General features: G+C 38.7%; 1 protein-coding gene across 2 annotated transcripts in view; it reads right to left on the bottom strand.

The window, feature by feature from the left end:
- Nucleotides 1–13609, bottom strand: part of LOC137960774 (probable pre-mRNA-splicing factor ATP-dependent RNA helicase DEAH9) — a 43065-nt gene that overhangs the window by 21286 nt on the left and 8170 nt on the right. For both annotated transcript variants that reach the window (XR_011114306.1, XM_068808311.1), the window contains exons 12-16: nucleotides 12180–12263; nucleotides 11957–12010; nucleotides 11753–11853; nucleotides 9209–9299; nucleotides 3589–3753 (exon numbers count right to left, since the gene is read on the bottom strand). Coding sequence is in view for 1 of the 2 variants with exons in the window: in XM_068808311.1 (XP_068664412.1) it covers nucleotides 3589–3753; nucleotides 9209–9299; nucleotides 11753–11853; nucleotides 11957–12010; nucleotides 12180–12263 (495 nt within the window). In the remaining variant the exon portion in view is untranslated. The remainder of the gene's footprint in view (nucleotides 1–3588; nucleotides 3754–9208; nucleotides 9300–11752; nucleotides 11854–11956; nucleotides 12011–12179; nucleotides 12264–13609) is intronic.

Raw genomic sequence — 13609 nt, 5'->3', positions numbered from 1 at the left:
GAGGGTATTCGGAAATCGAAGGACATGAACCAGGCTTTGCTCTTAAAGTGGATTTGGAAGTTCAACACCATTTCCTCCAATCTTTGGAAGGAAATGGTCATCGCCAAGCTTGGTTGTTTCTCTCCATGGTGGATTTCAGGAGGTAACAAAATATGTTTATAGCCCATTTGGAGATCCCTCTACCTGCTTCTTCCAACTTTTGCCTTGTCCATCAGATTCTATGCGGGTAAAGGAAGATCCTTAAAATTCTGGGGAGATCATTCAAAAAATAAAAATAAAAAAAAATCTAGGGAGATTGGTGGGCGGGGAAGAAGCCTTTACAGGACTCATTCAAAAAAAAAATTTCTTCTCTCTTTGCAGAGAGAGATATCGATGATCGAAGCTTTCGAGGGAGGTGGTTGAGCCTGCACCCCCAAAGGAGGCTTTTAGATGCAGAGGCCTTGGAGGCGTGTTAGCTGATGGAATCTATTCAATTCTTTCGTCTGTGGTCTTCCTCATCGGATAAGCTCATTTGGTGGCTTGACAAGAGCGGTGTCTTTTATGTGACCTCTGCATACGGATACATCAATGGTTGGCACTCAAATCAAGTGAAGCACGAGGTACATTTCTCGTGGCGCCTTTGTGCCCCACCCAAAGTGATATTCTTCATGTGGAGTGCTTGCATCAATAATATCCTCACAACAAACGTGCTTAGACGGAGAGGCCACCCCTCTATTGATCCTCCTTTGTCCTTTCTACAATATGGAGGATGAAACTACCAGCCATATCCTCCTTCAGTGCTCCTTCTCGTGGATAGTGTGGACCTCCATTCTTTGCAGGGTCAGGCTGCAATTCTGTATGCTGGCGGACCTGTTCGCTCTCAGTAAAATGCTCATTGGTGCCTCCCTCCCAAGCCTAGGAAAGCTAATGCTCTCTGCCTGTACTGCTTTTATTCCGTGGAGCCTTTGGAATGAACGTAACCGTAGGCATTTCGATGCTAAATGTGAATCCACGAAGAGAATTGAGGATCATGTATTGGGCCACATTTCTTCTTGGCTCCTTACTAAGAAGGTTTTCTCATCTTTTGTGTGCTCCTTTATTCGTGATAACTGAAGCTGCTTGGCTCGACATCAAGGCCCCAATCATGAGGACATGGACCCCATCGAAACCCGGATTTCTCAAGTTAATTTTTTTAAGGTTCTTCTCTCGGTAATCCTAGGATTGCTGGCCTTGGGGGTGTTATCTCTGATTCCTCGAGTAATCAGTGTCTCTCCTATGCGGGCCAGTTGGGTATTTTCGACTCAACGTCGACTGAGCTGCATGGCCTTCTCAATGGGCTCCGTATTTTTAGAGACAATTGTGGGGGCCCTCTTCACATTTAAGGAGATTCCAAGGTGGTTATTGGACGGTGTCATCATGCATTCCCCTCCCCCACCCCCCCCCCCCCTATGGCACCACTGGGACACCTTCCTGGAGATTCTGGATATTGCCTCTCATTTTTCTTGTATTTGGTCTCACATTCTGAGATCCGCAAATTCGGCAACTGATGTGCTTACCAAGCAGGGAGCAGCCCTCCAATCTCTTATTGTTAGGGGTTTGCTCCCCTAATTTTGTATTGTTCTCTCTTTGTTAATATATACATCATTTTCAAAAAAAAATAGCAAGTTAAATGCAAAAACTTCAATACTAAAACTGAACTCCACGACAACATTAACGAATCAACTGATATTCAAAAGGTAGGAACTACTCTCAACAAGATGAGTGAGAGCAGATCCTATGTGGGCCAAAGAATCAGCCAAACCATTGGCACGATGACCTTCATGAATTCAAACTAACTGCAAACTATCACAAAGAATTCAGTATAGAGGTCATATATCTGGGACAGATTCCTGCCCTAAGAAAAGCTTTTCTGTAAGGTAGCTCATGTAGGCAATATCACAGAAGATCACTGGACTAGTTATTTGAGAATCTATGCTGTTAAGGAGCCATGGCATTACTTTGTAGTTTTCAGTTTTCAAAATCTTCAGTCATGGGGGGTGGAGGATTTTCAGCCAGATACCTCAACTTTTCCTTAGACACAAGGAAAATCCTGACTGATGAAACCAACTTACATATTTTTTGCCATTCAATTTACTTTGGTTGTCTGTCTCACAGAAGTATCTTTTCCATCAACCATTGTTGGTTCAACTTCACTTTTAATCTGACAAGGTGTAACAAGTGTTCAAAAAATACATTTAAAATGGACCATGCAATATGCAGAATAACACCCACTGGTTTTCAGCAATCAGCAAGCCTCAAAACAAACTTATATCACCTAGTTCAATCAAAATATGTACAATTGAACAACTACAATAACATGATATCCCAGCAACTACAATCTGCACTAGAGAAGATTGATCTAGAACAATAATAGCTGGCACATAGGAGGCAGAAACAGTACATCGTGAGCATTAAACAATCCTGGAGACAGCAGAATATCAAAGGAGAGTTGTGCAGACACCAAAATCCCAAAAACTAGGACCGAACAGCTTAGATCACACCTAATTGAATCGGAATACGCTCTGATGCCATGAAGAAGCAGAAAATCAAGGATTTGAGGGGTGCATCAAGTTGAAACAGAGAGAGCAGCCATCGCCATTCTTACATTGATTGAAAATTAGGTCTTAACACGACCATACAGCAATAAAACATAGATACAAGGTGAAAATGTCTAAAATACCCATCAAACTACTAAAGACTTATGACTCGTCACTGAACCAATGAAGATTCTACCCTTCACAACAGAAAAAACTTCTTTTTAACTAGTCTACAATAACAGAACACACTTTGAACTTCACATAATTACAAATCTCCACGTAGACTATAAAAAAACATCACAAGAAATTAATTATTCTAAAGGAGGGAATCACCTACATCAAGGTGCTGGGAGGACCCATCTGTAGCTGAGAAAGCTGCAATGTGATTAGCGCTTCGAGGCGTGTTAGGCCAAGAGACAATAAAAACTCTGCAAACATCCTCTTTCTTTCCAAAAGCCTGAGGAAAAGCTGAGGAAACTTCTCTCCACACCCAAGCCAAAAGGGACCATTGAATCAGCCATATCAGGCTGAATACATAACAAACTTTTGGGGATCCCAATACCAAAATGGCACACCATACCAAATATGGGTGGCAAACATTGAAATTTCTCCAAGATCATAGACTACCACTTCACAAAAGTCTCAAAGTTGAGCAATTGAGAAACAACAAATATAATTGGAATGCTTTCTATATTCATAGAAATGGTAAGAACAAATATAATTGGAATGCTTTCTTTATTCATAGACATGGTAACAACAACATTATATTTGGTTAGTAAATATTTTTCTTCCAAAATCCACCTTCTATCAACAAGGTAAAACTTTCAAGCTACTCTCCTTGAAGTTTACTTCCATTTCAATAATGTATTTTGGACAACCATAGATAGTCCACTTTGTAACTGATGTCTGCATGACATAAGCATGACTATGTATGACATAATAATACTTTGAGAAGTGTTCCTGAGGTTTGCGACCACTGATACTAATTTCAACAAATGAAAGATTTAAAAAAGAAAGAACCATGAGGCCATACCAATGGTATCTCCGCAACTTGAAAACCAGTAGGAGAGGTAAGTTTTGCATCCTCATCTATAATGTCGAGTGAATAAAGAATCTCAAGTGCTCGAATAATTGCCTCTGTGGATGGCGACACTGGCCAATCAAAACCTAGGATATTATCTATTCCTAGGGCCTTCAACTGCACGCAGTTAAACCAGTGAAATAAACATTTGTATATCGCTTAACTTGAAATAAGAATGAACACGAGAAATATACTAAATTAAAGCATAAAAAATGAATACAGAGCAACAAAATCCATCGTTGATAGAAGTTTAACCCCAAACCAGTACTAGTCCATAACTGAATCAGGCTAGTTCTTCATCTACTGCTAGTGTGATACATTGGCCTAACGGGCACAACAGCCTTACATGCGTCTTCCACTGGTAATGGGTAATAGACTCAAGGCATCCTGCCCATGTAATAGGTAACCAGTTAGTATTTCTCCCCCTTATCATCCTTCTTCTATCTCATCTGTTGTGCTCCATAGGAAGGTATAATTAGGTCTAATTTATTTTCTAGTTTTTCCACTAGGATTTAATTTCCTAAAGTACAGGGTTTCAGGACATAGATGTAATTTTTATAATTATTTAAGTTATAAATATGGAAGAAGGGTCTGAAAATTCTTAACCTCTTCTATCTCTTTTCTACATAAAAAATCCAATATGGTACCAGAGCAGGTTGTCCTTCAGACTCTGAGTTGACGACATCACTGACAGAGGTAATGTTCATTCTTCGATTCCTTTGGCATTCTTATATGGTACAATCTCTCTTAGTTTCACTCTTTTCCATTAGCTTTATCATTGATTATATATGCAATTCTAGCAATAGTTGCTCCCCTTAGTTCCTATCAAACAAACTCTTACTATTTCAGCAATGCTACTCTGTTCTTGGTTTTACTCGGTACTTTTTATATTCAACTCTAGCACAGTCTATCAATTAACGAGCATCGGTCACCCTGTTGTCTTCAACAAAGTTACAGTTATTATCAAAATCCTTTCCATTAGTTTCTGTCTCTTTGGAAGACTTTCAATTTGTTTTGGTGGCTTTGTTGACTATTTCCACCCAAGGAAACTTGTTCCTGACAGTGAATCATCATTTGGCATGCTCCATAGAAGCTATGTGGAAAGCCCCTTCATATGCATCAACAATTGCATCAAATGCTCCGTAATCCAAAGAAGCAACTTTCCTAACTCTGCTCATCGTCTTTTCCTGATTTATCCAACCTATTTTTCTTCATTACTGATTATTGTTACCTTCTCAAGCACCAGAAGATTGTTGCCTTTCGGGCACCGTCTCCAAGGCTGCTCCTCTTCCAGGCCAACTTTTCTCCTCTTTTCTCTTATATTTTCTCCCCAAATCACATATTTTTCAGTTTTAAAGTATGCTCATGGGGTACTTTAGTTTCCCAAATGCATTGTAAATGGAATTATATTCCTAGATCTGCTAATCATTTAACAGATAATCAGGCTAAACAAGGCATTTCCCTCCAACAGCTTGTTGTGGAGGAAGGCCTTTTTTAGCATGGTATGTATACTTTCTTCATCTTGCAATATATATTCACACCTTATTTTAAAAAAAAAAAAGTATGCTCATGGGTGTGAATTGATTCCCCTTGCCTTTCATCTATGCTGATGAATTGAAGTTTGATGCTGGTTTGCCCTAATTACTGTCTTGCATTGTTGCTGCCCTCTTACTTGTCGTCGTCCCTACATCTTCATTGCTTCTTGTTGATTCTATTGTCTGCACAGACTTGTAGTGTGTCCTAAGAACTGGTCCTTTGCTGTTTGGCATCATGAGATTGTGTTGAATTGGGTAATGGCCGAGCAAGGAGAGGTCATTACACCTGATAAGACTTCAAAGAAGTCTGAAATTGATTCATCCTCAAGCTTGACTTCGAAAAGGTATTTGATAGAGTTAACTGGAAGTTTCTGGACACCCTCCTGGGGAAGATGGGATTCGGAGAAAAATGGTGCTTCTGGATCCAAAGTTGTATCTCCTCTGCAAGCTACTCCATCCTTCTCAATGGCACAATTTGTGGGTATTTTAATGGAACCAGGGGAATCAGACAGTGAGACCCCCTTTCCCCCCTGCTCTTCAATGTAGTGGCAGAATACCTATCCTCCTTGATCTACTCAGCCAAGCACATGGGATGGCTCCTACCCACGACTGATTGCACAACATTTGATATTCCAATTTTCCAGTTTACAAATGATACTATTTGCTTCAGGGTTGGTACTATGGATCAGATCAAAAAATTGTGTGTCGTGCTGGGATTATTTGAATTGGCTTCTGGTTAGAGCATAAACTGGGGAAAAACCACTCTCCTTGGCTATCATATTGATCCAGCTGGGCTTCGGAATATAGCGGACTATCTGGGATGCTCTGTGGGAAAAATGCCAGTTACGTATCTTGGGCTCCCACTTTTTGATTCTCAGCCTTCGGCGGCACTATGGTCCCCCCTCATTGAGAAATTTGAAAAGAGGCTAGCCACTTGGAAGGGTAAACTCTTATCAACAGCGGGGCGTCTCACTCTCCTCAAGTCTTGTCTGGCAGGGCTTCCAAATTATCTGTTATCATTCATGCACTGTCCGGCCTCCGTTTGCTCCAAAATTGATGTCATTCGTCGACAATTTCTGTGGAGGGGTTCAGAAGATACCTTCAGATACCATCTGGTCAGTTGGAAGGATATTTGCATGCCCCATAATAGGGGAGGATTGGGCATCCGGCCTACAAAAGAAATGAGCACAGCTCTAATGCTCAAATGGATTTGGAATTTCAACAACAAGCACAACAGTTTATGGAAGAATATGGTGAAATTCTACCTTCAGTTTTCGGGTGCATGGTGGAGAGAGGGTGGCACTACTCACCTCCTATCCCTGATATGGAAATCAGTTTTCAAGCTCCTTGTAGTATTCAAAGATGCTACCGCATTTCACATGGGCAACGGAAGGACCCGTCTTTTCTGGTCTGATGAATGGTGTGGCCCCCGATCTCTCTCAGAGAACTTTCCGGGGCTGTATAGGGTGGCAAACAACCTCTCTTGCTCTGTGGCTGATTCATGGAGCGATCACTCGTGGAATCTTCCGTTTCGTCGGGGATTAAATGATGAGGAATCGTTGGTTTTTTGTTCTCTCCTTACTAAACTCAGCAGTACTATTATTCAGGAGCACTCATTTGATAGGCTGATTTGGAAGCCCAGTAATAATGGCCGATTCACTATCACTTCGGCTTACTCTCATATCAGAAAGCAAAACTATAGTCCTTATGAGCACAAGGCAAATCTGGCTTGGAATCTCTCAGCGCCAAGCAAAATTAAGTTCTTCGTGTGGTCAGCCATCAGAGAGCAGATTCTTATTTCAAACAACCTTCATAGAAGAGGCTTCACTGCCCCCGATCTTTCTTGTCCCCTTTGCAGTGAGTGTGAAGAGACAATCCAGCATGTCCTCTTACACTATGGATTTTCGTGGCAAGTTTGGATGAAGATATTTCAGAAAATCGGGCTCCAACTGGGGCTACATCAGGACCTTTTTGGCACCTTTGAGATGGTTCGAGGGATTCTCCTTCCTCGGCTGGGCAAGTTAATTCTTTCGGCCTGTCTTGTGCATGTTCCATGGTGCATTTGGCTCGAGCGGAACAACCAGAGATTCAATTCCAAAGCTAGTACCCCTGACAACACGGCTTCTCATGTCGTTGGCCTCACCTCGAGTTGGCTTCATACAAAGAAGGATTTTGCCACTCTATCAAGGGTTTCCCTTCGAGAAAATTGGAATTTGATCACTCACATGTCTGGCCCTAGCAGAGCTCCTAGAATGGCTATCTGGGATCTTCCCCTTACGACTGCATAAAGCTGAATTTTGATGGTAGTGCTATTGGATGTCCTGGTCCAGTAGGAGCAGGTGGTATATTCAGAGGTCACAATGGAGACCCCATTCTTTCTTATGCTGGTCCGGTGAGCATTGCAGATTCTAATACTGTCAAAGTTAGTGCTCTGTTGTTCGGCTTCCAAATCTTCAGGGATCGTCTCCATGGCAAGTTAATCATTGAAGGCGACTCGAAGACGGTTATTAGTTGGTGTTCCAAAGACAACCTCCCCCCTTGGCGCCACTGGCACATCACTGATAGTATTGCTGACATTGTATCTTCTTTGCATTGTAATTGGAATCTCATTCCTAGATCAGCCAACTCTTTGGCTGATAAATTGGCAAAATTCGGAACTTCCCAACAATCTCTCATTGTATGGGAAGGATTCCCTCCTTTGTAATTTGCTCTTTTGAGCTTTTGTCTTAATAAAAATCAGCATCATTTCAAAACAAAAAAAAAAAAAAAGTCAAACATTAAGGATTATATATATATATATATATATATATATATATTCATATTCATATTATATCTGTAAAGTTGGATGACTTGTAGTGTGTCCTAAGAAGTGGTCCTTTGCTATTTGGCATCATGAGATTGTGTTGAATTGGGTCATGGCCGAGCAAGGTGAGGTCATTACACCTGATAAGACTTCAAAGAAGTCTGACAGTAAGGATTATAAATATATATATATATATATATACATATATATATATATATATATATATATATACATATATATATATATATATACATATACATATATATATATATATATATATATATATATATATATATATATATATATATATATATACATATATATATTCATATTCACATTATATCTATAAAGTTGGATTATGCAAATTATGTGTACTAGTCTTGGAATAAAAAGGAAGCTGAAATTTCTTAAGGATGATCCACCGAACCACATGATTGATGACCAAAATAGCCTTAACTTCAACATAATATGTATTTGTTGTCTTTTTAGAAAAATAAGTCTTTGTCATTTCAAAAAAAAAAAAGAAAAATAAGTCTTTGCTACAGAAAATGCACTCACCAAATGAAGAACCTATCTATATTATGACAATCAAGTCACAATTCTTATTGCTATTAATTTTATGTTTCACGAACATATAAAACATATAGAAGTCAATTGACATTTTTCAGAGAGAGTTAAAGATGGAGCCTTTTCACAAACTATGATCCATCCAAGAATTCACCAAGGCATTGGCCCCTACACCACTGAAAGAAATGTGCTCCAATCTGGATACAAATGATCCATATGCCCCAACTTGAGGGGGATTGTTGGAACATCACTGGACGAACATAGATAAGTTTGGATTAACTGTTTGTTTTCTGTATTTCTGTATATATGAGGGGTATTTTTGTTCGTTGTAATTATGTCTTATTACTAAGAAAAATAGAGTTGAGGGAAGGCTAATTCCACTCGTTTTCTTTCTGTTTGATCTCTTGCAAACTTCTTCTCTCTCTCTAACTGCCCAAAGCAAAAATTTCAAACCTTTTTGTCATCAGCAAGCAATCATATACATGCAGAAACTAGAATGCATACACATGCAATCATGCAATCATGCAATATTGCTTGACCTGATATAAACAAAAACTGGTCCAAATGAGAAAAGACAACGCCACAAGTATGACCGGAGACAGGACAATTGCAAAGAAGCCAATGAATAAAATTCAACATAAATTAGTGGCGTACAAAAATAACATACTTGTATCACGCAGGCAACAAGGTTCGATCTTTGCATTTCTGGAGTACCTTCTGCAGTCATTTCCTTATTATAATATTCTTCAGTGTACAATCTGATGGAAAATTTGAAAATTGGATTGATCAGAGAGCAAATCCAGAACTAATATATTAATATTTACTTTACCTCTAGCACTCCTAAAACCCTCATTGGCCTTCCAATGTTTGACAAAGTTTTGTGCCAGGTGTCAGCCCAAAGCAACGCTCAATCTTTATTGCACCAAGCAACTATCATTTAACACTAAACTGGTATAGTTTCAAGCCTGATATTCCAGTTGAGCTCCAATATTCCAATTGAAGTAAAATCCTCAGGAGTAGGTCTAGGATCGTAAACAAGCACTTTAACAAAATGTGGAAGACAAGGAGAATGCTAAATGTATGATGAAATGTTGTGGTGGTAGTAGCTGGTGGTATCCACATTCAAGATAAATGACACATACACAGTTGCACTACTCAGTGAGGTATTCAACTAATGAATCACTACCTAATATAAAATAGAGTAACCAAAGGGCAGTCGCTGCAATATTGACAGGATCAGCATAAAATCAGAAATTTCATTTGATTGTATGCGAGGGATATAAGAAACATGAGAAACTTTCCTCCCTTAACCAATTTATTGAAACCATGAATGGAGAAGGAAAACCTACGTGTGGTCTTTATTGATTTAGAGGCAATGTAACATAAAGTATATCGAGATTGAAGTGGTGCACCCTTAAGGAGAGAGTATTCGAGAGAAACCATCAAAGTTGTGAATGAGGGCACCATGATCTACTAAGTGAACAAACAATAGGGAAAATGTGTTTCCCATTACTAAGCATTACACCCAAGATCACTTACAAGAGATTCTCCAACATGTCCAATTTGGACTTATGTACAGTATCAGGCTATTTTATGAAACCAGTTTGGTTCAGATAGACAAAAAGGTACAATTGGGAACCTAGGCCTGACTAGGTCAAAGCTGACTAGTGCGATCCCTACCAGGCTGACCCGACTAGGATTAAAAAAATGCTATTGAGGGCAGAGTTGGGCATGTTGCCATTAACCTCGAACATCCAGTATTCTTGGATTTGGATGATGACATAATGTTACACCCTAAAGTAAATCAAGCATTAATCCAATAGTATCTGTTACAATTCATATTTTGATCAGTCACAGACACCCATTAGATGACGCCAACCCCCGATTCAGAGGATTTGAAGCAGCAACCAAACACTCTTTAAAGAGGACAGTAGCCACCTAGCTACAATGTGAGATGCTGCCATAAGGCCTACTAATTCTCCAACTTCCTAAATGATTCCGGAGGCACACTTCTTGCTGACTAACCAAGTTTTAATGAAATTGGTTAAAAGATCTTTTCCAAAGGAAATGATGCATGATGGATTCTATTCTCACTAAAATACTAGTTGGACAAAGAAAGAAGGATAAATAATAGTTTGGCACACTCACGGGCATTGCTTTAATAAGAGTAGCCTTTCCAGCAAGATTTAGATGCTTGCCCTTTCCAAGAGGAAAGCTTTCTCTCAGAGTGATGCAGTTCCAAATGTAATTAAAGAGTGAAAGATGGGGCAAGAAATGTCAAAAGAAAAAAAGGTGGAACATAAATAGTTTGAAGAACTACGAGAAGAATCTGAGAAGAGTTTTCAAAAAGTAAATCCAAGAATATCTCACCATATTGCAAAGAAGATGGCTTCTTAAACATAGAATATTGATATATTTCATCTTTACATTAGGCCAATACGTATTAGAACTTAGTTACCTGCACAAAAGTGTATTTTGGTTATTTGCCTCTTTTTTTTTTTAAATGATACTGAATTTTATTAAGAGAGAGCTCAAATGAGCAGATTACAAGGGAGGAAGCCTTCCCAAACAATGAGAGATTGCTAGGAGGTTCCGAATTTTGCCAATTTATCAGCCAAAGAATTGGCTGATCTAGGAACGAGGTTCCAATTACAAGGAATGGATGAATCAATGTCAGAAATACAATCAGTGATTGGCCAGTAGTTATTTGTCTTTAGTTGGCAAGGTTATTTATGTATTTATTTCTTCTTCTTTTTAAGTTGTTAGCTGAAAGGTGTATTAGTTATTAAGTTGAAGGGGGCAGTTTTGTAAATATAAGGGAGGAAACTTAAGTGATAGGCAAACATTACATTTTGTCAGGGAATAGAAGGTTGTTGGGTTCAATGCCCTAATCTTAAGCCTCTCCCACATTTAAGTGACGAAATGAAAGTTGTTGATTTTTTCCTCTCTAATCTCAATACCTTTTAAGTTTAGGTTGGATTGATAAACCCAAGGACAGAATTACAGCATTTTTTTTCTAGGCCAGAGTCTAATTGAAATGCAGTCAGATTCCTATTTGCCCTGCAGATCTGAAGTGCAAACTTGATCTTTAGGTGTATTTTCATTCCACATAGACATCAAAGAGGAAGACCTAAAAATAGCATGGGCATGCAACTTTACAACCTAAAGGTTCTAATGTCATACTATAAAAAGTGAGATGTGTGAAGTGTACCTATAACATTTCCCTGGCCGGACCCTTCCAGCTCTTCCAGCTCTTTGTCTTGCAGATGCCTTTGATATTGGCGCTACTACCAAGCTTTCTATGTTTGTAATCTAATAAACAAAAGAAAGAAAGAAAAATTCATATTACTGCATGATATTTAAAAGTGTTCTCTTTTACTCAAGCCAAATGGAAAAGAAAAAAATTTATACCAACCGGATTATAGTATCGTTGTTTTGAGAATCCACTATCCACAACATATACCACACCCTACACAGTTTGTAAGTATTGTGGATAAGAATGGCAAATAGAGAACCAAATATCATTAATAATGAAATTAGAAACAAACTTGTATTTTTTTCTTTTGTTTTTTTTTTTTTTTTGAAAGGATGAACTACAGAATGGTCCCCTTCCTAAAATGAAGAGATTACTTGATTACCTCTAAAGTCAATGAAGTCTCAGCAATATTAGTTGATATCACAACTTTCCTCTTCCCTTTCGATGTGGGACAAAACACCAAGTCCTGAGAACAAATATCAAGATAATTGAAGAGAAAAGCCAGGTTTATGTTCTTGTATATGTGTTTTAATAGTAGTTAGAATCCTTAAAGTATAGATTTAATGTAATTAGAATGTGTAATCTTTAAGTCCCAATAGGACAATCTTTTTTGTACTTTGCCTATAAATTAGTGATTCTTGGAAGCGACAAATAAGCTAAATTTTATTCAATGGAAAGGGGATAATCTGAATTAATTTAAAAAGAAGGTATTCTCAAGAGAAGAACCTCTCCAGAATTTATGAACTGTATACTAAATTTTATTCAGTGGAAAGGGGATATATTCCTCTTTTGCAGTTTGTTGGGGAACTTGAAGCAGTCTGGCAGCAAATTTTGAAGTTTCATCCTATAGAGCTAAGTCAAAAGGTGCTTGAGAGACATAGAGAAGAGATAAAAGTGGCCAGACTGTTACATGCAATAGGTCCTTATATGAAGCAATCCGAGCTCCTATCTAGCTAGGATGGAGAAGCCTACATTTGAAGATACTGTTGCCTGGCTTATGAGGGCAGAGCCTGCAGTTCAAAATTTTGGAATTAAGGAGGAGAATTCAGCTTTAGCAGTTTCCAACAGTGCTACTTCTTCTATGGGCCGAGGGAGTAATATGAGAGGCCGTGGTAGAGACTCTGGAGGAGGAAGAGGAAGAGGTAGATCTGGAAAAATTTCATGCTCTCATTGTAGTAAGACTAATCATTTTTCTGATAAATGTTGGGAAAAGTTTGGCAAACCTACCTAGGTAAATATAGTTGTGCAAGGTTGCAGTACAAGCATCACAGTTTTATGAATCAGCATCATCAGGAATCCAATCAGACTAAAGTCCAATCATCTACCTCCGTGTCTGTTGCTACATTGGCACAACAGGTACATCTGCATTGTTTTACAGCTTCTCCTTCCTTGTGGATCTTGGATTCAAGGGTCTCTGCTCATATAGCAGGTAATTCTTCTCTTTTTATGGCTGTCTTATAAGGACAGTGTAGGAGATGTTACCTTAGCTGATGGTACCATCTTCTAAGGTTGTTGAAATTGGCACTATTCAAACTCCATCTCTTTCCTTAATTGATACATTATTTGTCCCAAAATTTCTAATCAATTTATTGTCTGTTAGTAAACTCACACAAAGCTTAAATTGTTTTATCATATTTTATCATTTTTCTTGTATGATCCAGGACGTCCAAACGAAGAGGAAAATTGGATGGGGCTTTGAAAGAGATGGATTTTATTATCTCAAAGAGGAACTGCAGCCATCTACAAAAGAATTTACAAGCTCCATTTCAGTATATGATTGGCACTTGAGACTTGGGCATCTGAGTTGACAAG

The sequence above is a fragment of the Aristolochia californica genome, unplaced genomic scaffold (assembly GCF_029961685.1).
Source record: "Aristolochia californica isolate CCGP_79_NKW_82.1479 unplaced genomic scaffold, dmAriCali1.0.hap1 SCAF_1, whole genome shotgun sequence".
In the NCBI taxonomy this organism is placed as follows: domain Eukaryota; kingdom Viridiplantae; phylum Streptophyta; class Magnoliopsida; order Piperales; family Aristolochiaceae; genus Aristolochia; species Aristolochia californica.
This window is presented reverse-complemented; position numbering and strand designations above follow the sequence as displayed.